Source organism: Dromaius novaehollandiae, chromosome 1 (genome assembly GCF_036370855.1).
Source record: "Dromaius novaehollandiae isolate bDroNov1 chromosome 1, bDroNov1.hap1, whole genome shotgun sequence".
In the NCBI taxonomy this organism is placed as follows: Eukaryota; Metazoa; Chordata; class Aves; order Casuariiformes; family Dromaiidae; genus Dromaius; species Dromaius novaehollandiae.
The window spans coordinates 88239769-88261555 of NC_088098.1; the positions used below are offsets into that span (position 1 = coordinate 88239769).

Here is a 21787-nt window from a genome sequence, read left to right on the forward strand (position 1 = left end):
AATTGTATCCTTCCAATACTTATGAGGAGGTTATTGAGATGATGGAGCCAGGCCCTTCACAGTGATGTATGATGGGAGGAGAGACTACAGACATAAAACAAGAGAGGTTCAGGCTGGATATGAGGAAAAGCTTTTTCTCCACAAGGACTTGGAGGTTTTCAAGACCTGACTGGGCAAAGCCCTGAGCAGCTTGGTCTGACCTCAGAGCTGGCCCTGTTTTAAGCAGCAAGTTGGACTGGAGACCTCCCAATGTCCCTTCCAACCTGAATTATCTTATGATGCTGTGGTTGCATGTTTCTCCTCAAATGCATGTTACTTGCTCTGCCAGCAGCACTGCCTAGGCATAGCAAATCAGCTCAGTTTTATCAGGGCAGCCAAATCTCTTATGCTCTCCGGACGACACTGAAATCCGAGCCAGTGTCAGCATGAGAGCCACCAGCTTCCCACAGAGCGGCAGAAGCCGCTGGCAACCGCTTACCTCAGGCAGGAGGCACCGCGGCCGTTGCCGCGTGCGCGCGGAGAGCCGCTAGGGAGCGCGAGCGGCGCGCGCATCGCCCCCAACGGCCGCGGGGCGGTAGGGGCGCGGCACGGCGGCCGCGGGGCGGGAGCTTCCCCCGGCTGAGCAAGGGGTAGCTGCAGTTGCTGGCAAGTGATTAGTGGGATTTTCTACACCCAGAGAGACTACTGTGATGATCTACTCGGATCTCCTGATCTCCCCTAAATTTTTGGGTCATGTGAAAAAACTATTGTGAAATCAAAGGCACCCTCATTCAAAAAGGTATCGGGAGCTCAGTGTAACCAGTGACAACAGATGGCCTTTACCTGAACAAAGAGGAGATTAGACCATCTGGATAAGGAGTATTGTATAAAAGTGTTCCTTGACTTAGAGAGACTTGTTTGGGAGGAGAAGACAATCATGTTTCCTTTGGGGGGGGGGGGGGGGAATCGCATTAGCCCTCTCAGCTGCGAAAGTTCATTTTGGTGCATGCAGACTGTAGTTCTGGCAAGCTGAAGGGCAGCTAAAAGCTGTTTTCATGGTGCGCCTTGAATCCCCTCAGAAAATACACTCTTTCAAACTGTGTATTCTGTAAAATTTGCAGGACAAAGGAAGGGCAGGAGTGAATAAGGGTGGGAAAGAAAATTGTTGAAGTGATAGAGATGTTCTCAGTTTTTGAACAATGTGAAAAGGGAACAGTTTCTTCTGCTAACAGCAATGGAAATGGGCTGCGGAAAGCTTTGGGAAATGATTCCGAGAAAAACTAGTTATGTTTTTGTTTAAGATGTATATGTCGGAAGAGGGTGTGCAATACACGGGGCGCATCAACTGTGTGAGTATGTGTGTAAGTGTAACTGCAATTTGAACTACTGTCACCTGATTTTTGCATCTTTTCCTAATTCTGTGTGCTTCTGATAGCACTGCTTTTTAAGAACGGCTGGCTAGGCATAATTTCTTGTAATCCTCATCAGTTTTGTTTTAAGAACTATATTAACAAAAGCAGCAGACAGAAGATTTACAGGTCTCAGCACCAAGTGCCCACCACGCACGATAACATTCGATCATGCAGAGCTGCCATGAACTTCATAAGTATGTAAGGAGGTGCAACAAGTCAAGGTCTGTGAGAATATTCCAGACTGCAGAACCCTATGGCAGATGTTTTCCTTGTTAGTGGTACTGCTGCGGGCTGGAGAGGAGCCCTCCACAGAGGGGAAGGGGTGGGCAGTTGCCAGTACCTCGTATTCCCCAGGGGCTGTGAAGCAGGGCTTGATGCCTGGGGTCTGCACTTCATGCCTGTGCATCACAAACCAGCCTGGTGTGTCACTCTCTTCATTTCTCAGCTGTCTTCCATTTCTGCCTTCTTTCTTTTCTTTTACATGTTTTCTTGTCTGATGGTATCTTTTCTCTTGAGAAGCGTTGTGTACTCTGCCCTCAGATTGGAAAATGTCTTTCTTAGTCCTTTCCATTCCCCAGCATTGTGGCCCTCCCAGTGCAGAAGATGAGAGAGCAAAGAGAGACCATTGAAGAATTACAGCAGCCCTGGGGCCAATGTAGATAAACATTTCTGACCCCCCAATTGTTTGCTTCTCTCCTTCTGATTTTTGCTTGCCATATTTATAGTCTCTAAATAACTTACTGCATGCTGTCAGAGAAAAAACTACAGAGTCAGTGAGGAGGAAATCCAAATGTACTGCTAAGGAAAACAAAAATGCCAGCACATCAGCTGCACTTTTCTTGCACTTTGCTACTGCACTCATTACCCATGCTAGCGCAGAGGATTAATGCATTTGAATAAATACAATCAAACTCGTTTTTTCCCTGGAGCTTATCTGATCTGCTTTTTTTTTCCCCCTTAGCACTCTTCAGGTGCAGGACGAAATTAGGGTTGATTAGGAGCTAGAAAATAAGAGGAAGAGAAATAGATAAAGTAATAGAAGAAGGTTGGAAGCCTAAAGTAGAGGAATGGCAAGTGATTTAGAGGAAAGGAGAAACAAGCAATTCCACTGATTAGAAACAAATGAAGGATGGAAGGTAGCTTTGAAAATACAAACCTCACCAATGCTGTGACTTCTGGCTGGTTACAGCTGCTGATGGTGGTACTACTCAGTGAGTCTGGGTCAAAAGCCCCTCTGATGTACCAAGTCTTGTTGGAAAAACTGACTCTTGGATTTCCAAGTGCTAGAACTTTTTTTGTTGGATGAATATATCAGAGAAAGACTCTGAGTCCTGGCATAGATTTCCAGACACCTTCTCAAACATGGAGAAGCTGGTTATTGATTGTTCTTGTAGACAAACATGAAAGATTTTTTCTTCAATGCATAAAGCTGACCAGCTATGTAGGTCGTTGGGATTTAGAGACTAGTGAGAGAGTTTGAGGCTGTTAAGTTCAAGAGTTTATGGGTACATGTGTGATCTAGTCATACAGAAGATAAAGGACCCACAGGCTTGTTGTGTGGATAGCAGTAAGGTAGGGTTTAGATGTTGTTCATACATGACTTTAATGTTAGTGAAGATTTGAGATGGATGACTTGAGTGGGAAGGGAGAATACTAAAAAGATGGAACTGAACTGTAACGTGTTAAAAAGAGCAAGAGAGAAAATACAAACCAGATGAGTGTCTTCCTGACCTGGTAGTTTAACACATGCTTAATATAAAGATGTTTACACCCAGAGTTCGAGACTGTCCCATTGGAGGTACATGAGACAACCTGCAGCATAGAATTGAAAGGCTGAGTTCTCAGGCTGGAGTTCCGTATCTAGTCTGCAATGTACATAGGTTAGCAAGGCAAGGGTATGCGCATACACAGAGTTGTGCACATCTGTCCAGTTCTGTGAACATATAGAACATTCAGTGGTGTCATTTCTGATCATTGCAACAATACCTTTTCTTATTCATTTGCTTCAAAGAACTAAAAATGGGTATGTTTCCTCCCTGAGAACACCAAATTTGGGTACTCCCCAATATATTGCTTTAATGACACGAGAATAAAACACTAACACAAAAAAAGATGTATACTTTAATAAGTCATTAAATAATTCTGCTAGCAAATATAAACTTCTACATAAAAATAAAACCTTTGACTTTTAATAAAATTTGAATGATATTAATCTGAATGAAAATATTTGGAATGTTAGTGTAATAGCTTAATAAACTGACTCCCAAATGGTTTTATTCACTCAAAAGGACATGCAAATTTTCTCAACCACCATGAAAATGGAGATAGCATCTAGCAACTCACATCATCATTTAAGAGAAAATAATATTTGTACCCTGTAGAAACTATAGAGAATTTATCTCCCCCAAATGAAACTCTGAGCTGAAACTTGTCTTGAGAAGGTGAGAATCATGTCATGAGAATGAGTCCCTGTGTCATGAGAATGTCTTGTGTCATGAGAATGAGTCCCTGCCTTGTTGCAAATGTAAGGCCTAAAAAGGCTAACAAGACCTCAGAAGATTTTTGTCTCATTTTTGCTGCATTCTTCCTCCTCAAAGATGTCACTGGTGTTGAAGAATATACAGTGCAGAGATTGTTCAAGATGGCAGAGCTGGCACATTTTGAGTGAAACAGAGAATCTATTCTGAAAATGTAACTACATCCTGTAGTTGAGATTACTATAGTGTATGGATTGCTTCAAACATTGAAGCAAAATTAAGAGAAGGAGAACATAGTCAACCAAACTGGAACATGGCCTACTTCTATAATATATTTTTTAATATCTGCTTAACTTCATTTTGTTTATTTAGGTTTATATATATGAGTGATCCCTCATGCTTTAATTTCCTGTCCCTGCATCCATCTGAACAACCTGGTCAGGATACAGAGGAACAAAATGTGGAGGTACTGACTGGCTGGACATATTGAGTTGGATGGTTACAAAAAAAAGTTAAAATAACTAGAAATTGTGTTGAAAGAAAGTCCTTAAATCAGCTGATGTCTCATTTCAAATGCCTGGTAGGAATTGCACAACTTTCCTTTCACCTCAGAAGGTGGGGAAGGACCCTGATGTTCCTCTTTCTACTGTAGAGCTGTGCAAGAAAGTTAGTGCCACAAAGCCACTCTGACTCTGCCAAAAGCGTTTATGGCTCATGATTAAGAGCCTGCGTCTGGTCATATTTCCAGTGAAGATTATGATTCAGAAGACTGTGGCCTAATTCCTTCCATTTCTGAGACATTTCCTTCTGTATCCCACAAAGCTCTGCTTTCTTCATCAGGTCTTACAGTCACGATTTTACAATATCACAGTGCATAATTAAAGATACAGCAAAAAGTCACAAGGATCAAACCAAGCCATCCAACTGAAGAACTGCACTGGCTTGGAGAATGTTTTGATTTTTGAATGGCTTATCTCTGTGCATCTCTGGAATCTCTGGATTTTCCAAAGTCAGCTCCTGCCCTTAAAATACTGACACTTAGCTAGTAATACTCACTGCTGGTGCCCTTCAGGTGAAGAGGGAGACCATAACGGGTGATCACAATGTTGAATAGGCCTGGCTAATATATAGCAAAGTCTTCTGTAGTCCTGTCAAGTCCATGAAGGAGTCCCAGCAAAAAGGAAAAGAGGAGATTTTGTCCACATGCTAGTTGGAGCAGCTGCCTGCTGTGCTTCTCTGGGTATTGGTTACTCTTGACAAAGTGGGAAGATTTCTACCCTTCAGACATCACCATCTTCCTTTCTGTCCACTTGCTAAATATATTGTGCCTTTCTACCTTTTTGTGTCTGAAGAAAGTTTCCTTTTCTTGCGGAATGTGGATGGCAAGGTTATACTGGACTTTGTCTCTTCTTTCTATATTTAATGGGTTCACTAAGTTTGGTTCTTCATTTCTGAGTGGTTTCATAGGAGAAGGCAAAAATACATTAATCCTCATGGCAATGAAACAAATCACTGGGTGCAAATCTCCAAGGTGGTCTATTCAATAGTTGTCAGGAGCGCAGACAGAATAACTGCACTGGGAGCCAGGAAAGTTCATGTGCTAGTCAATGAATAACGCAGAACACTGAGGTGGGCACTGGCAATTGTTTGGCCAAAGCCCATTAAATCCCTTGTGCAAGGGGCAGTGCCAGCCAAACCAAGTGGCTGCTGTGGCATAATGCACTTGTTATCTTTTGTGTGGATCAGCAGAGTGTTGCCAAAGGATAAAAGAAAGTCATGGAGACAGGCAGAGCATCATATTTGCTACCATTCTGTAGCAAAATAAAAGCAGGGGACACTGTAGAGTGGATTTCAGCAATCAGACAAAAATGTTGCATGTTGTTCTAATACCTGAAGAGGAGTCTTGTTCTGGCACTGGACAGAGTATCTGAAAATATGGAAGCCCAGGCCTTGCTAAGTGCAGAGACACTTCTCAGTTAGCAGTCTGGTCGTTGGCCTCAGTTCACAGCCGGATAGCTTCTAGACTGCTAGGCTGACACCTAAAATAGATGAGTATGTGATTTACAGAAGCATGAGAAATAGGAGCTGAAGAAGGGTTGATAGTAAATGTCCCATTATCTTAGGTTTTGGAGAAAGAATGAGGTGTGGCTCAGGACGCTTGGTTGTATAAAGAAACAAGACTGACAGTGAGGAGTGCATTTCCCTCTTGCTGCAAGGAAGGATAGACTCTGATGGCAACATGAGGATCCTTTCAACACAGAATAAACCCTAGACTCCTGGAACCTAGTGTTGGAACAAAATAGAAAAAATCAATGCAAAAATCAGGTTCTGTTCTTGGTCAGAAGATGATTCTTCCAGTCCAGCGTTAGGAATCTGTGGTGGAGCAATGGCTGGGATCCTTCAGCTCAGTGACAACTGAGACTCTAGCAGTTGATGGAAGCTTCATCCCTCCCCCAACTCCACCTTTCTTACAACTGCTGATGGACAGGACAGGTTTATACAGTTTGGGGATGGTAGGAGCCAAATCCTTCAATAAACCAAACAAAAGCATGGAAATGCAGGAGAGAGAGGTAAGCTTCAGTCTCACAGAGGACAAAAAAGAAGGGCAGGTTGGATATAGGATCCCAATAGGAGACAGGAGAAAGATGGCTGGACTTACTGCTGGATGGACTCAGTTGTTGCAAGAACTAAATTGTCTATGTAAGTTTAGTATAAGTTCAATATTAAACCTAACTTTCTGTCAGCAGCTGAATGTAGGTAAAGAGGTGATTACAAAGAGCAAAGCCTGTGATTTGGGGGACAGCAGAGCTGAATGAGAATTAATAACTTACTCTGTTGGGTAGATGAGATATTTCTCTTCTTCCTCAATATCACAAAACCGAGAAGAAGTATGATCACTATAATCGCAGCTATAAGTGGGCCAAAGAATTGTATCTTCACTTGTTCCATTTCTTTCCCCTGTATCTCTGAATAAGAGAACAGAGGAGATGCACATAGCAAGGATTTAATTTGGTAACAGCTTAACCAGCCTATCCCAAAAATATGTGAATCAAAAGCTAAGGGAAAGGTCTCCAGTATCCTTTGCTTTTACAGGGCTTCAGTCATGTCAGTATATCTCTATCCATCTGGCTTTATTTCCATTTCCAACAACTAGCAGAAATATCATGTCTTAATGGCCACTTCGACAATGGTAAGTACTCTTCCTAAGGTTTGGGTAACACCTATGAGATCAGGAGTCTGATTAATGCAAGAGCTTATGAGGTTTATGAGGTTTCCACTAGTTCTGTGCTACTGTGCAAGTCTGAAGAACCTGGGATATGTTACTACTTGGTATTTGTTGGAAATGAAGGTCAAAGCCTAATGAAATGCTATAAGGGATATGAAAGTAGCAGGGAATGCAAGGGAGTTTCCCTCTGTTTCTGAGTACTGTGCTTTTGAGGTTTTGATTGCTAGAGTACATCTGATACAGCTTCAGTTACCACCAAACAAGGGTTTTGTTTATGTGGAATTTGCATTTGTGGAAATTCCATTGGGTAACACCATCACAGTTTATCAAGCGGCTACTTTCATAATACCAGGGAGGAGAGAGGAAGAATTGAATAAGGAAGAGTAGGATGCAGCACTATAGCTAATACTAGTGTTGTTAATACTCATGAGCAACATGAAGAGCTGTGTACACCTCAGAAGGCTTCTGTACTGTATTGTAGTATTATTTACAAATCCTGGGGTGTAAGGGCATCAGAGACAGTTTTCCAGCTCTACCACTGATGACTTAACCCATTAGCTAAAGTCAAACGAAGAAATCTGCACTGTGGGACTTTTGGGGGAATGAGTGGCAAGCTGCTTTCACATCTGCAATAGTAAGATGCATGGCTGTACTTCCCTACTAGGCTTTCCTACAATGCTACGGCTCCCTCTAGGCTCCCTGTTCCCACCATTTAAAACACATCTTTCCATCTTTAATACTGTCTAAAGGAGACACCTGCAAGCCAAACACATACATATGACCAAAGCGGGAAGCATCTTTATTTGGATGCATTTGTGCCATGGTTTACAGATAAAAATATGTCAAAGGATGTTTTCCTGTCCTAGGAGATACATAAAAAAGAGTTTTAATTTAAAGAAAGGATCAGTCACGTGGAACCCTGATGTAATCCAGCAGTAGAGTCTGACTCATACTCAGGTCCCCAGCTCAAAACTCTGTGGTTTGAGTTGAAGCCACAGGTGAAGCCTTCCAACCAACCAGCAGAGGTGGCTGTGGCACTCACTGGTGGCTCGTGCAGTACTTTGCTAGGTAACAGAATTGGGGGGCCTATCTATATGTGCTTGTTCAGCAATAACGATGATAAGATACCTGGAAACATAAACAGCAGGCACTGAGAGATTTAAATTTGCTTTCTTGCCTCTTTTCTCTAGACAATTGGCCTGTTTGTGACAGAGCCCAAAATCTAGGAGAACATTATGGCATCACTGCGATATCCATAAAAGTTCATTTTGGCATGTATCTTTTCGGTCAGAGACAGAAAAGTAACAACCTGCAAGGCAGACAAAGACTGCCTACACACAACTGACACTGTAATCATTAATATATCAGGGAATGCTCAGCATGGCATAGAGCCTAAATTTCTTACAAGAGGTGTATGAAAAAAAGACACAATCCAGGAGAAAAAAATACCCAAATTATCATTTTGAAATGCACAGTTTATGCTGCCAAATCTTATTAAAACCACCAGGAACATTTCCAAGACTATTCAGAGTTTCATGGCCTTTACACTTAAAACTCAGCACAGTCTAACTGGCAGCCTGTGAGCCAAATCTGCCCTTAGGGAGTCTTCTGTTCAACCTTCTTCCTCGCTCTGGGGAGAGATAAGGAATAGCAGCTCAAGCATTTAAGCATGAGAAAAAACTTTTTTTACTGTGAGATTGGTCAAACACTGAAACAGGTTGCCCAGACAGGTTGTAGAGTATCCATCCGGGGAGGTATTTAAAACTCAACTGGATAACATCCTGAGCAACCTGTTCCAGCTGACCCTGCTTTGAGCAGGGGGCCTGGGGTAGATGATCTTCAGAGATGCTCTTCAACCTCAGTGATCCTCTGGTTCTGTGAAGGAGAAACCTCTATCTTAACAGCTGGGAGTTACCTCCTGAAACTGGTTCCAGCCTAATCCGGATATCTGGGTTGCTTCGTTGCTGCAGCAGCATCTAGGGAGGGAGTGAGCAGGGGCTGGGCTGCGTTCTGGATTGTGTAGCAGTAGTCTCCTTCTCTCTGCCCTCTCCTAGCAGTATTAAGGCCTCTCATGCAAAAAAAAACAGGTGGCTGTGGCTATCAATGAAGGGGTTGGAGAATATACAACACTTATGACCAGCCCCTACTGCTATTTAGGGTTTACCACCCTGTCTTGAATATGCTGCCATCTGTGATCAGCTCTACAGTGATATTTCTTGCTCCTACCTATGCAAAAATCAGAACTGGCAAATGGAGACTCACCTATGCCTAGTGGCACTGAGACAAGGCTCCCCAGGTGCTCTCCAAGGTGAAGCAAACAGCTAATATTAGTGAGGGTGTTTGTAGGAACTGTGATATTCAGCTTGCTGGTAACATTGTACAGCTTTGTTACAGCATCCTGTGACACATCCATGTGTTGTGTAAGTCTGTGTGTTGTATTTGCTTGTGATATTAGCCAGATCATCTGCCTGGGCTCTGGATAGCCTCCGCTGGAAGAGCAGGAAAGATTCAAGTATTCGTTGGGCTTTAGTTCCCCAGTGTGTAGCTGTGCTATCTCAGGTTGACTATAGTTGGCTGAAACAGACCAAAGAAAAAGCGTTGTGAGTTAGACACATCTCATCTTGTGACAAGTGCTACCAGTCATTTGAGATTTTCAGGCAATAGCAAGTCTAAACAGTCATCTTAGGAAAGCATAGGTCCTAAGAAGGGTTTGTTATGTTTTTGGTGCACACACAGACTTGCTGTTTCTTGTCTTCAGGATGTTTCAAGGGCACCTTCTAACAAAACAACAAGTCTGATGAGCCAGACAGTAGGCCCTTGTCTCTCTCACCTCCTTTCAACTCATTGAGCTCAGAAGAATCAGATCTTGCCTGCTTGCAAGTCAATGCTTAAGCACAGAATGGGAGTGGGATACAGTGCTGCCTACTCTCAACCTCCTGATTACATAAGGGAAAAAACACAAACCTTTAACTACAGAATGTAGAGGCAGAAATTATCTCAGGGATTTCAGTCTGAAAGAGGATAGTTGTAGATCCACTACTGTCATGGGTAGAAAATCCTTTGTGTCTGTCAGTATTATGGATAACCATTTTGCAGCACAAAAAAGAAATTCACTCATCTAAACCTGATATCTTGATAACTTGACTCCCTCAGCTCAGCTTTTATGTGTAAGTGACCACAGTACAGTTTCATTTGCTTTGTGCCACTGGATACTCATCCCAGTCAATGAAAAACATACTTGTTGTTTTAAAAAGCCAGGTTCTCCAGGCTCAAACAAATAATAAGCAGAATAGGATTGGGAAGAATTATTTAAATTTAAAACATGAGTAATAAATAAAAGTTTTAGCTAATGCTCTGTTAAATGGCCCAAATTCTTCTCAAACAGGATTAATTTTTTTGAAAGGTCATAGTGGAAATAGTGGACTATAGTGGAAAAGGAGAAAGAAAAAATGTAGACATAATACTGACTGCGTGTTACATAAGTATATATTGTCTTTATGTAATACATAAAAATAATACATGTAAACTGTATTAGGAGCTACTTCAGTATTTTTGAACAGGGCTCACTCATCAAATGATCCAGATAGCTTTGTATGACTGCCCTATCATTCTTGCACAGCACTCAATCACTCAGTCTTTCTCATGTCCATTTTAAGTGTGAAACCCCATCGTACAAAAAAACCCTTCCATGTATGATATGATATGATATGATACTCTAATACCAATTAAGGAACTAAGTACATAAGCACAAAATATCAGCTTTTAACAACAGGTACATCTCAACATCAGTATTTTATCTCCTAGTTCTTTATGTTATATATTTATTTATTTTTAAACATGATTGTATACTGGTCCTTCCTTTGGGAGCTTATTGAACAGAAAGTCATTTGGAAGAAACACAGCAGCAGGTATTTTAAAACGGGCCTCCTAAATTAAACCCTAAAGATTTGGGACAGTTTTTGTACCTAACTATGCAACTTCTATAACATGTTTTTCATAGGCTGGTTAAGGTGATGTAACCACTTGAATTAATTGAACAGCTGATGCTAGATATCTCTTAAATTGGATGCCTTGATATTGAGTGCAAATTGTGAGTCTTTGAGACCTAAAACTTCACTGAAGATACTTGTCAATTAGATTCTGGGAGAATCAGAATTAACAACCAGGGTTTTCTATCTGTTTGCGGATCCAGGGAGTACTTGCTGGTAGCACAAGGCTAAATAGCCTCATACAACCTGGTTCTCTCTTTCTGGCTGCTCTTACAGCTTGCTTATTCTCTTTTGACATAGTATCTTGAAGCCTGAGAACACAGGCGGAAGCCAGAAGCTGTTCTTATTAATGACTAACACTATCACAGTGGAAGAGAAAACACAAGCATACGGACAAGGTAACCAGCTGAACAATTTAATAGAAAAACATTAGGAAAAATATATTAGGAACTACTATAAATTTTAGAAAATACTAGGAAAACATTGCTTCCTCACTGAACCCCATTTGGCTGTTAGAGGATTTTCTAACTTTTTCTCTGATAACATGCAACAAATCAGGCTGAATCTCACTAATGCCCGCATTTTTTCCTGAGAGATACTTTCAGTCTTCTTTTAACTAAGCATATGAATTTCTACTCCTCCACATATGAGCTGCTCTTTTCTGTATTTTCTCTGTGATTTATATCATCATAAAATAGCTGGGTTATGTTTCAGTGGAAATTTACCACCAATGAAGCTAGCTACTATTGCTTTTAATAAAAGGCAGTGGATCAGATGCAAATAAAAAAGAGTATTTTCCAAGGCCGTAGAAGCCATAGAAATTTTACAGGAGGAAAAAGGAAGAAGGCAGAATGGTTTTCAGTATAAAGTGTGGCAAAGTGGGAGTCAGGAATGGTGTGATATTGAGCAAATTATTGCCTCATTTCCTACTTCGTCTGATTGCTTCCAACTACTGTTATTTCAGATCTGAGGACCTTCTACTGAGAATGCTCATTTATCCATCTGCAGAAATTCTGCTTCAGTGCAGGTGCATCTCCAATGGCTTGGGGAGAGCAGCACACGTTTCTGGACTGAACAAAGTGACAGACAACCAAAAAAGATGACCAGATGCCAATTAGCAATGATTACTTACCAATGATGTGCAATGAGCACTCAGATGTGTGTATGACCTTTGGCAATCCTTTCTCTCTATGCTGTATAATACATGTATACCGTCCCTCATCCACAATCCCCGCATTTAGCAATTGCAAGGTCCATCTGTCCATATCCATTTTGGTGCGATTTACATATTTAGGGCTAAGGTTCTCGTGTATTTCCTGGCCATAGTATACTTCGTGTACCACCTCAACAGCACCTTTTTGCCAAAAAACTCTTAAGTCCTTGATGTCAGTTTTCTGAGAGTTTGGAAAATAGCAGGATAGGTATGCAGTGTGATTGAGAAATGACTTCACCTGATGCACGTTGGCAGCAATACCTTACACAAAAAGAGAGAGAAATTAAGATTTGCATCAGCTACGAAAGAACACCAAACATTTGCACTCATAGAGACAACACTTAAGACAGTAGCAATAAAATCACCACCATTCAGACAGAAGTTCTCCCACTAGATGTGACAAGATGCATAGTTTTTCAGACTGACTCACTTAGGCTTGTGGAGTTCACGTCATAAAACTGTTTCTTATTTTCCTTCCTATAATTTATTCTCTAAGGAAGTCAAAGAGGTGTTGTAAGCACAAGCTAATTATATTTATAGAAGACTATTATCTGCAGGCAAAAGTCCACATGTCCACACCATTCTTATTTGTGGTATCCTGAGTGTAATGAGATTGTGCCACAAAGGAGATAGCTGCATCATTTTTTTTTAATTGAGTTAATTCTTTTAATAAAATAACACAGCACTGCAGTTTTGAAGAAAATGTAAAATGCAAACTGTCTGATATATGTTAGTGTCCAGGGAATATATGACCAGAAGGTCTGAAACAGGTGAACACTTTCTTTCTCACTGTAAAATTAATCTGAAGTTTAGTGACAAATTCAATGTCAGATTTAACTGTTCTGCAATTAATCTAGAGTTTAATGACAAATTAAATGTCAGATTTAGCGGTTCTGTTGCTGATCTTGTTAAGAGAAATAGTTAGTCAATAAAAACAATTATGCTTTAATGCAAAGCATTATGTCTGTTTGAACTGAATTACATCAGGGCTGATTTTTTTTCCTACTTTCATCAGTACATGTATCCCTTGTCATTATGGGTAGTGGCAATGGGTAGTGAGGACAAGATTTTTTTGAATGAGAAATGCAATCCTCTGTCCCAGAAGACATGAACACCACTGCTTTGTTCAAAAGGAGAAGGAGAATACTTATAATCTCTCAGGAAGCAAAATTTTGACTGCCCCTCTGGAACACCAAACTGTAAAATGCATTCTTCCTCAGCTGCCTAAAACTCCACTTGTCCCATAACAAACTGTCAGTATTTTCAGTTTAATATTGCTCTCTTCTATAATATACAGAGGTGATACACACTCATTTTGAAGGTGGATTTTTAAAAAAATTGAAAATTTAAGAGCAACATAAAATAAGTGTAATATAAAGATATAAAGTTGAAGAGAGAAGGTACTTACTATACATTATTATCGAGTACCCCCACAAAATTTAAAAGTATGTCAGATAGGCTATATGACCGTGATTTTTGAGTGCGTGAAAGTGTATCACGTGGCAGGACACAAATAATCAAAACAACCTTTACAATTAAAAATGTGTCTCTCACCTGGGAGAAGTATCATCGACGGAAGGAAGAATATACACACCTCCATGATGCTACAAGAAAGAAAAAGAAACGAAATATGGTAGAGGTTGAAGACGTTCCAAGTATCTTCTCCAGTACTCCCAAAGAAGTGGTAAAAGTTTGAGCAAGGAAGAAACTCTATTAAGAAAGCTCATCTCACCTCTTCCTGTTGACTGGTGCAAATATTACTGTGGGCTTCAAAGCCTCAAGTATGCCATGATGGATCTCTGTTTTACAAAGAAGGCGACGAAGTGCAAGATCACTGCGGACAGGATATGCCATGAGGACCTCAGAGACCCTGGTGTGCCAAGGGCAGGACAAGTACCCACAACTGCTAGCTCCAGGGAAAGAGGAAAGGGGAGCATGCTCGCACATGGCAGTGTGGGGAGGAGGATGGGGGAATTGAAAGTGGAGGGGGAGGAGAGAGTGACACAGAAGGAGGAGGTGGGGGAGGCAGTGCAATGATGTCAGCTACCCGAGGCAATGAAGTGTGTGACCTTCAGTTTTGTAACAGGAACCTGCTCTTCACTATAGTAAAATATAACTGAGAGAAATCCTATGTGGTTTGAAGAAGTGAGGCTAAATATCACACATTTTGTGGTCACGAAAAAACAGTATCTATTTAGAAAAGAAGGAAAAGAAACTATGACTCGTCTCATAAGCAAAACACTTCTATGACTGGATTCATGGGGTATAAGGGCCTGCAATCCTGGTTAACAGTCAAGGCCCTTTCCCCATGTCATTCACCTTCACTGGTGAGAGAACAGCACCCACATCTGACTAGCCTTTGATTCCTGGTTAACATTTCAAAGCAGCAGCTTTGTGCTTTTCCTGTGACATTTCTATATATTTGGGAGGATGGTCCACAGGACACTTGCCAAGGTCCCTCATTCTCCTTCTTTAAACTTCTCCAGTGAATTCTCTTTCACTGGAGCAGATGTAGAAAATCTTCAGCTCTTACACTACTTAAAAGCAGCAAGACTGTTGCCCGCCATCCTGACTGGTAATAGTTTCCTGATGTGTTCCCATTTTTTTGGCATGTCTTATATTAAAGTTGTATGCTTTGGTCTTTAACTTTACCCCTCTTCTCCTGTTAGAAGGTCTAATGCAGAATCTCCCCCAGTCAGCTGTCATGTTTTTTGTGCATGTACTGTAACATACAGAACTATGAATTATTTTTTCCAGATGCAGTTTGCCTTTTCTTAGCAAAGGGGAGAAAGAAGCCTAAATTTCTCACAGGATATAGATAATTTTCCTTGTCATCAGTGAGACTCACCTGAGTCGTAGCAGAAGAGGAGAGAAGGCTTGTGCAGACTCTGTTGTTGTAATCAGGGATCATTCTCTTTCTGCTCCAGCCTACCACAACATAAACCATTCTCCTACATAGTGTACTTATATCAAGGGGGTTTCCTTCAAGCCTGGGCCCCACTGAATTAAACCACACCACTGATTGCCTAAATAAAATTGCTTGTGCCAAGCCACAGAAAACTATGGATAATCTTTCTCAGCAGTCATATTTCCCTCCTGTGAATAAGAATTTCAGCTTCGAGTCAAATACAAAAATGAATAGCCCTTTTCTTTCGACCTAATACAGTTCATAAGAGGAGAAATTAAAACTAGTTAGCAACTGAAAGCAAACAAAAGAGATATAGTGTACTGCTTTACCTAGGCATGTTTTGCAATGACTGTCTCACAGCAACAAAAACCAAAACCGGAACTGAAAACATGAGAGAGAGAGAGAGAAATAAAACCCAGGCAAAAATACCAGATACAGCACGCTCTCTATACCTTTCTTTATGAGCTGGATTTGGAGGTGTGAGAACAGAAGTCTCAAAGATTGTACCAGAGTTTCCTGACTGTTGTCTTCTAGGAGAAAATGTGATGCTGGGGATGATTGTATGACAAAGGATCCTGGGAATCTGCGAAGAGGGGTATCTCACATACCCTACAGAGGAACGTCAATGAGTATGACAAACTGTTCATTTTTCTCACATGAGCTGCATTAGAGAGAGTCGCTGAATCATGAAACTGTCCAATAAAACTTCAGTTCTGTGAAAAGCTTCTCTTCCCTTTTTTAAAAGGTGCCTTTCACCAGCAAATGCAACACTTTGGAGCCTGTGTCAGAACTCTGAGGGGAAGAAAGGGAATTACACAGTCCCTTGTTGACTACTTACACCATTTCTTCGGCATTTTTTGTAAAAATTCTGTGCTCAGTTCTCTTCTATTTTATATCTGTGGGCCATAACATTGAAAGACTAGTTCTGTCCCAGAGTTGTTTACTAGTTAAGAGAGGGCTAGGTAAGAAGGGAAACAGAGACATTGGTTCCTGCACACTGCTGGCAGATGATAGAGACTGAACCGCCCCCTTTATGGTCATAATCCAGTGCCTGAGCACTCTGTTCCATCTCAGAGCATGTGGCTCTGTGTCTGTGCAGCTTTTCCATTCATATGCTGGCTGCATCTGGCTATGGAAGTCACACTTTTTTCAGGATCCCAGTGGTAACTAAATAGATGGGAGTTCTTTGAAGACTCAGGGCTTAAAAATTACTTCTATCATCCATAATCATGCAATGCAGGTCCTCATGGAGATAATCATTTTCCCTTGCTAAATAAGGCTAGCTTAATGTGGCAAGTGCTTTTCATGCCTCATAAGGCTCTATCAGCCATCCCTGGAGACACCCCCCTGACTCAGGATTGGTGAAATCATGTGTGGATGTCAGAGATGAAAAACAGAGGAGAAGTATTTTAATTGAAATTATGTCAGTATGCTGTCAGTGGTCACGCTCAGCCCTTTATTTACTATCTCTGCAATCCAGTCTCTGAAAGGATGAGAAACCACATGAGCACGAGTACTTTATTGGCCCTATTCATGGCTGCCTTTTTTTGGTCTGAACCAGTTTCAGAGAAGCTGTGAGGCAATCCCCACTCAGCTGAGCACATGGGGATTCCCTCTCTAAAGAACTCTGGGATAGATTTTTGGTAAAGAGAGGTGACTTCCCTTCTTTTACTTGTGAGAGTAATTGCCAGGAAACCCTGCGGGACTCATTTTGAGATTGGCCTGTGCTTTCTGTACCTTGCCCGTCCAAATTCAGCATATAATAAATGCAAAGTGAAGAGTAAAGTTCTGGGGGAACACAACAGCTTTGTATCTGGTATTTCTGCCCAGGGTTTGATTAGCTCCTTTTTACTTGTTGTCACTTCTGGATATAGTCATTGTCCCTTGACAGACAGTGTCGGATCTGTACTCTTAGACTCCAAAGTTCTTTCAGTGTCCTTTTCCTTTCAAAACACACTCTGTTAGGGTATCTAGGAACATATACTTAGTTTATTTTTGTACATCAGATACATGTCTTCTATCCCTCATCTTTCACCATGAACTCAAACCAAAACTGGCCCACTCTTCTGACTTTTCTAGAGTAGGGTATTTTTCTAAAATTTCCACACTAGGTATCACTGATTAGCTTCACTAGTTGTGTTGTGAGCCTCTTGGAGAGAGGATAGCTGTGGCTAAGACCCTGCTACCACTGCATCCTGAAAGCTATCCTACAGTTTTCTAAATAACATTTTACTAAAAATGTGTTCCTCAGCCTTGAAACACTCAGCATCACCCATGTTGTAAGCATAGGTTGAGTTGAGCAGGTGTTATCAAAGGAGAGAACATCTTAAGGAAATTCCCTTAATGTAGCATGGCTAGAGAGTTTTAGGATACTCTCCACCCAAATACTCAGCCATACAGTCACATAAATATCCAACAAGGGGCTTATTTTAAAACATACCATTACCCAAACAACTGCTGTTTTCCCATGTGTTTCTCCAGTTAGAAAGTGCCATTGTCTTAATCAATTGCTAAACTCTTTCTAATGCTCATTCTCTTTGAGAAAAATTTTAAATTCAGGTTACATTTTAAAATTCTGTGTTTGCTGATTAGTTATATTGTTTTTGCATTAAAAAAGTCTATCTTCCCAATTCTCTATTTCTGAATGCATTTTGTATTCCTTCTCACTATCTCTTCTTTCAGTACCATCCTTTTATTACATCCAAGATCTTTCAGACATCCAATCTTAAGAGGAGTTACCATTTTCTCCATGATTCTGGGATCACTTTCCTCTAACATCCAGAATCTGCTCTTTTAATAACAGTTAAGCAATACCACTTATTTAAATAATACCTTTGTTCCAAAGATCATGGAGCATTCCACTGCCTCTGCAAACTGAATTCTTCATCCACAACTGAAGGGTGGGTATCTCTGAAAGAGAACACAGCAACCACCTAGTAACACATAGTCCCACAACACAAATCACAGGATGTGAACAAGTACTCCACGTAACTGAAACTGGGGGGGAAATCTGGAGGGGAAGAACATCACCAACCAGAGTGAGCCATTTGTTGGAATTAGCTGTGGTGTTCTGAGTTCCACCTACAAGACAGGTCAGATTGACATATTTTTCCACACCCTAAGCTATACCCTGGGCTACCCCCAGCCACAGAATTGACAGGTTGGTTGGACCACTTTTTCTGCATCACAGGAACCACATCAGGCACTATCTGTCCTTTTCTCCCACCTATCACACTTGCCTTGAGGTTAGGCAGTCAAGCACACTTCTTGGCTGGAAAGTAGCAAGTGCCAGGTTCACTCCTCACTGGTTCACGCTAACCTATTTGACTTTGCAATGGAACAGAGAAGGAGCACACCCGTGTGCTCACACAGGTCACAATTCAGAGAAGGCTGCTAATGAACAGAGCAGTCAGCTGCTGGTGTTTCCTCAAGAGGCACTGCACAGAGTAGGAAATTCAAATGCACATTCCCAGACCGTCTGTCTTCTGAGCCTTCCACTTCTGTAGTGGACAGTTTGCCTGCACACAGCACGTTAATGGATTGGTGTTAGAGTCAAAGTTTTCAGCTCAAGCCAGGGCTATACAGTGCAGCACAGGCACAGCCTCAAATAGCTGTTTGCAAAGGGGCCTCTAATGGCAGACCTGTACTGTACACAAAAGGAAGAATTCGTAATTAATTCCCAATATGCACTCAAACATATGTAACAAGGATCAGCAGCCATACAATATATCATATGTCTGGTCCTCAGGTACTACATTCTTAATTTTCAAGAAGCATCTTTCATACCCAGCTGGGTATGTGATATCAACCTCACAGGGCTTCTTAAACAGGAACACTACTGATCAGGATCCACTTCTTTCTTCTTGCAATAAATTATTCTCAATTATTAAATGAAGATGTGAGAATTCAGAAGTGCAGTTAAATGAGCCAAGCCCTGCTGCTCTCAATTCTAGTGCAGAAATCACTCTGGGGACATATACTTATTTTCTCACAGTACTACTTCTGGCATATTAGCTGATTTACAAAGCCAAAGGAAGAGGTTTCACCTTTTGGTCTTGCATTTCTGCCCCCAGCCGCAACCACTAGTATTGCAGTAGCTGGGAAGAAAGGACCTGATTCACCTGCACACTGGTATAAATTAAGATTTCCATCTTTATGATGTGTATAGTCAGAATATGCCCTGCAGGTCCACCTAAGTATTTCTGCCCTGTTTCTGATTGGAATTCAGCAGGTAATTCTGCTGATGCCACTGTAGAACAGACTTGGTCTCATTTTTTAATATATTGGTCAGCTTGATACAGGCAAAGGGAATAAGAATATGCGTATTCATACAATTAGCAACTGTGACTCAAATGAAGTAGCAGCTGTGGAGTCACTTTACTAATAGCAATTACATTTTTACAAATGTATTTTCTATTTGTTTATAGGAGCATTACAAAGGCTTGCCTGATTAACAGCACAAATCATTATCAGATGACTAAAAGATTTCAATTTCTTTCAGAATTCAATTCAAAGAATTCCAAATATTCAATTGAAAGCATTATTACAATATAGGCAGTACCTTATTTCTTTCTCCAGATTTCTTGTCTCAGAAGGCAGCAAAATATTCCACAGCAGATCTTGGCAGCAGACATGTTCATTCTTGCCTCTGTCCTATACTCAGTGCCTGTCCTCTACTACATACAGAGAGCCCAGGTCACAGAAAACCAACCCTTTCCTAGCACCAATATACGTGTGCTTCTTACAGCAAGCACCCTCTGTCCAAAAGAAACTTCCTCTTTTTAATCTGAAATTCCCCTTGCTTCAAAGCACATCTAATTCTCTCACAAATGTCAGAGCAAGTCACCATATCTCTGAGCTGCTGTATAGCCCTGATCTTCAGGAAAACCTTTGCTTAGATTTTGCGTGAAGGAAATAGATGTTTTTGAGTAAGGCTTAGTTTTCATGGCTGGCAAATTCCAATCACTTTTGTTTGCTTAAGTAGATTTTATATTAATAGAAATAGTTTTGTTGGCACAGATTGAACTTTCTCCAATGAGATTAAACAAAACTATCTGTCCTTCCGCAATTCTCTGCTGCTGAAAGTCACCAAGTTAATTTAAGATCTGATGACACAATAAAAATATAGTTGAATGGATAGTTACATAAGTTATAAGAATGATTTTCCTGAAGAAGGATTGATTCCATAACAGCTATGGAAAATTACAGTAATCAAAGACCATACCCTTACCATAGCTGCCATTCTTGCCATATTGTGATTGATTTTTCTATATCACTGAGTAAAGATGTGCTTGTATGTTTGACTATTTGTATGTATAATTATTTGATCAACTGATGACTTAATTTTCCTGTACTGACAATTCATTTGCATTGGATTTGATCTCTCTTGTAACCTCATTTTGATTTTGCCAGTTTAGTAAAATTCGCAGCTTTAGCATATATTGTTTTGTTTAAATTTGCTTACGAGCATGCAGAGATCCTCATAAAAGCCCAACTTAATGACTGCATTTGTGCTTGCCAACCCTAGATCAAACATTATTCACTCTTGAGTCTCTTTTCTCTGAATCACAGTTTACACATGGCATTCAGAAAGGAGATGTTTGGGGAGAAAAATCCAGCCTATATCTATAGCCTGTTCGACGTTATTAGAAATGAATTCCAAATCAGCTTCTATACACACATCTTTCTTAGCCCAGGATAAACTACTCAGCAACTCTGATTAAAAATAGAGAAGTAGGCTGTTATGAGTGAAAAAGGGGAAGTTTTTTTTTCTTCAGACTGTAGCAATCAGAGCGCTATAATTTGCTTTTAACTCAAGCTTCCTATGAAAACAGCCAAAAGAATAATTTCTTCAACTAGATTGATTAAAAACTAATTGGATGTAATTTAAGTGTTTTGCAAACAAGTTCAGCAAAATCTAAAACCTAAAAGCTTTTACACTCTTGGATTTTTTTTACTTGCTTGCAACTTGGTCTTGTCGTTAACAAGAGAAGCAGGAGAGCTGCGTAAGCTTTTCCGAGATGCTGAAGTATCTTCCCTCCAGTCTAAGACCTCCCACCAAGAACAGTAGTGATAGAGGAGACTTAGACATTGTACTGGAAGTAATTAAATTGCAAATACTAAATATTCTTCATCTCTCCACTTACAGATTCTCACTATTTATACTGACCGTCACACAGATATACAGAGTTAAGTTTTCACTTGACTCAAATCATCAGCCAGCCAGCTTGACTGCAGCTAGATGAAGCGGCAGTGCCCTTTATATGAGCCTGAGTAACTTTTGATGTGATGGGATTTATGGTGAAAGCTTTGCTATGCATTTATAGAATACTCTTGATTGTTACTGATATAATAGGTGTTTGATATTGAGAGCTCAGTTTGTGATGTATTGCTTGTGATTCTCTATCTTACATGGAAAATGTGTTGAAAAGCAACAGAAATAAAAAACTAGCATAGCTAAAGCAGAAGACAACCTAAAAGGTTTGGTACAGGACAGAGACAGTGCATAGCCAAGGAAAGAGAAAGTAGATCAGGCTTTAAATGGAACACACAAAATTTACGTAGAACCACAGAGTGATAAGGA

The 21787-nt window shown here is 40.7% G+C and overlaps 1 protein-coding gene across 3 annotated transcripts; it reads right to left on the bottom strand.

The window, feature by feature from the left end:
* Positions 1-3545: 3545 nt before the first annotated feature.
* Positions 3546-19945, bottom strand: CD86 (CD86 molecule). Of its 3 annotated transcripts, none has more exons than XM_064505440.1 (7): positions 19766-19945; positions 18037-18114; positions 13851-13900; positions 12216-12557; positions 9357-9668; positions 6700-6834; positions 3546-5907 (listed from the first exon to the last, which is right to left on the bottom strand). In XM_064505440.1, the coding sequence occupies exons 3-7, from the start codon at positions 13894-13896 to the stop codon at positions 5888-5890; spliced, it is 855 nt and encodes a 284-aa protein (XP_064361510.1). In that variant the 5' UTR covers positions 13897-13900; positions 18037-18114; positions 19766-19945; the 3' UTR covers positions 3546-5887. The 3 variants fall into 3 exon arrangements, with proteins under 3 accessions (XP_064361510.1, XP_064361509.1, XP_025960641.1); XM_064505439.1 differs by lacking the exon at positions 19766-19945 and adding an exon at positions 15145-15224 and having other exon boundaries at positions 18037-18110; XM_026104856.2 differs by lacking the exons at positions 18037-18114; positions 19766-19945 and adding an exon at positions 14029-14238.
* Positions 19946-21787: the final 1842 nt, after the last annotated feature.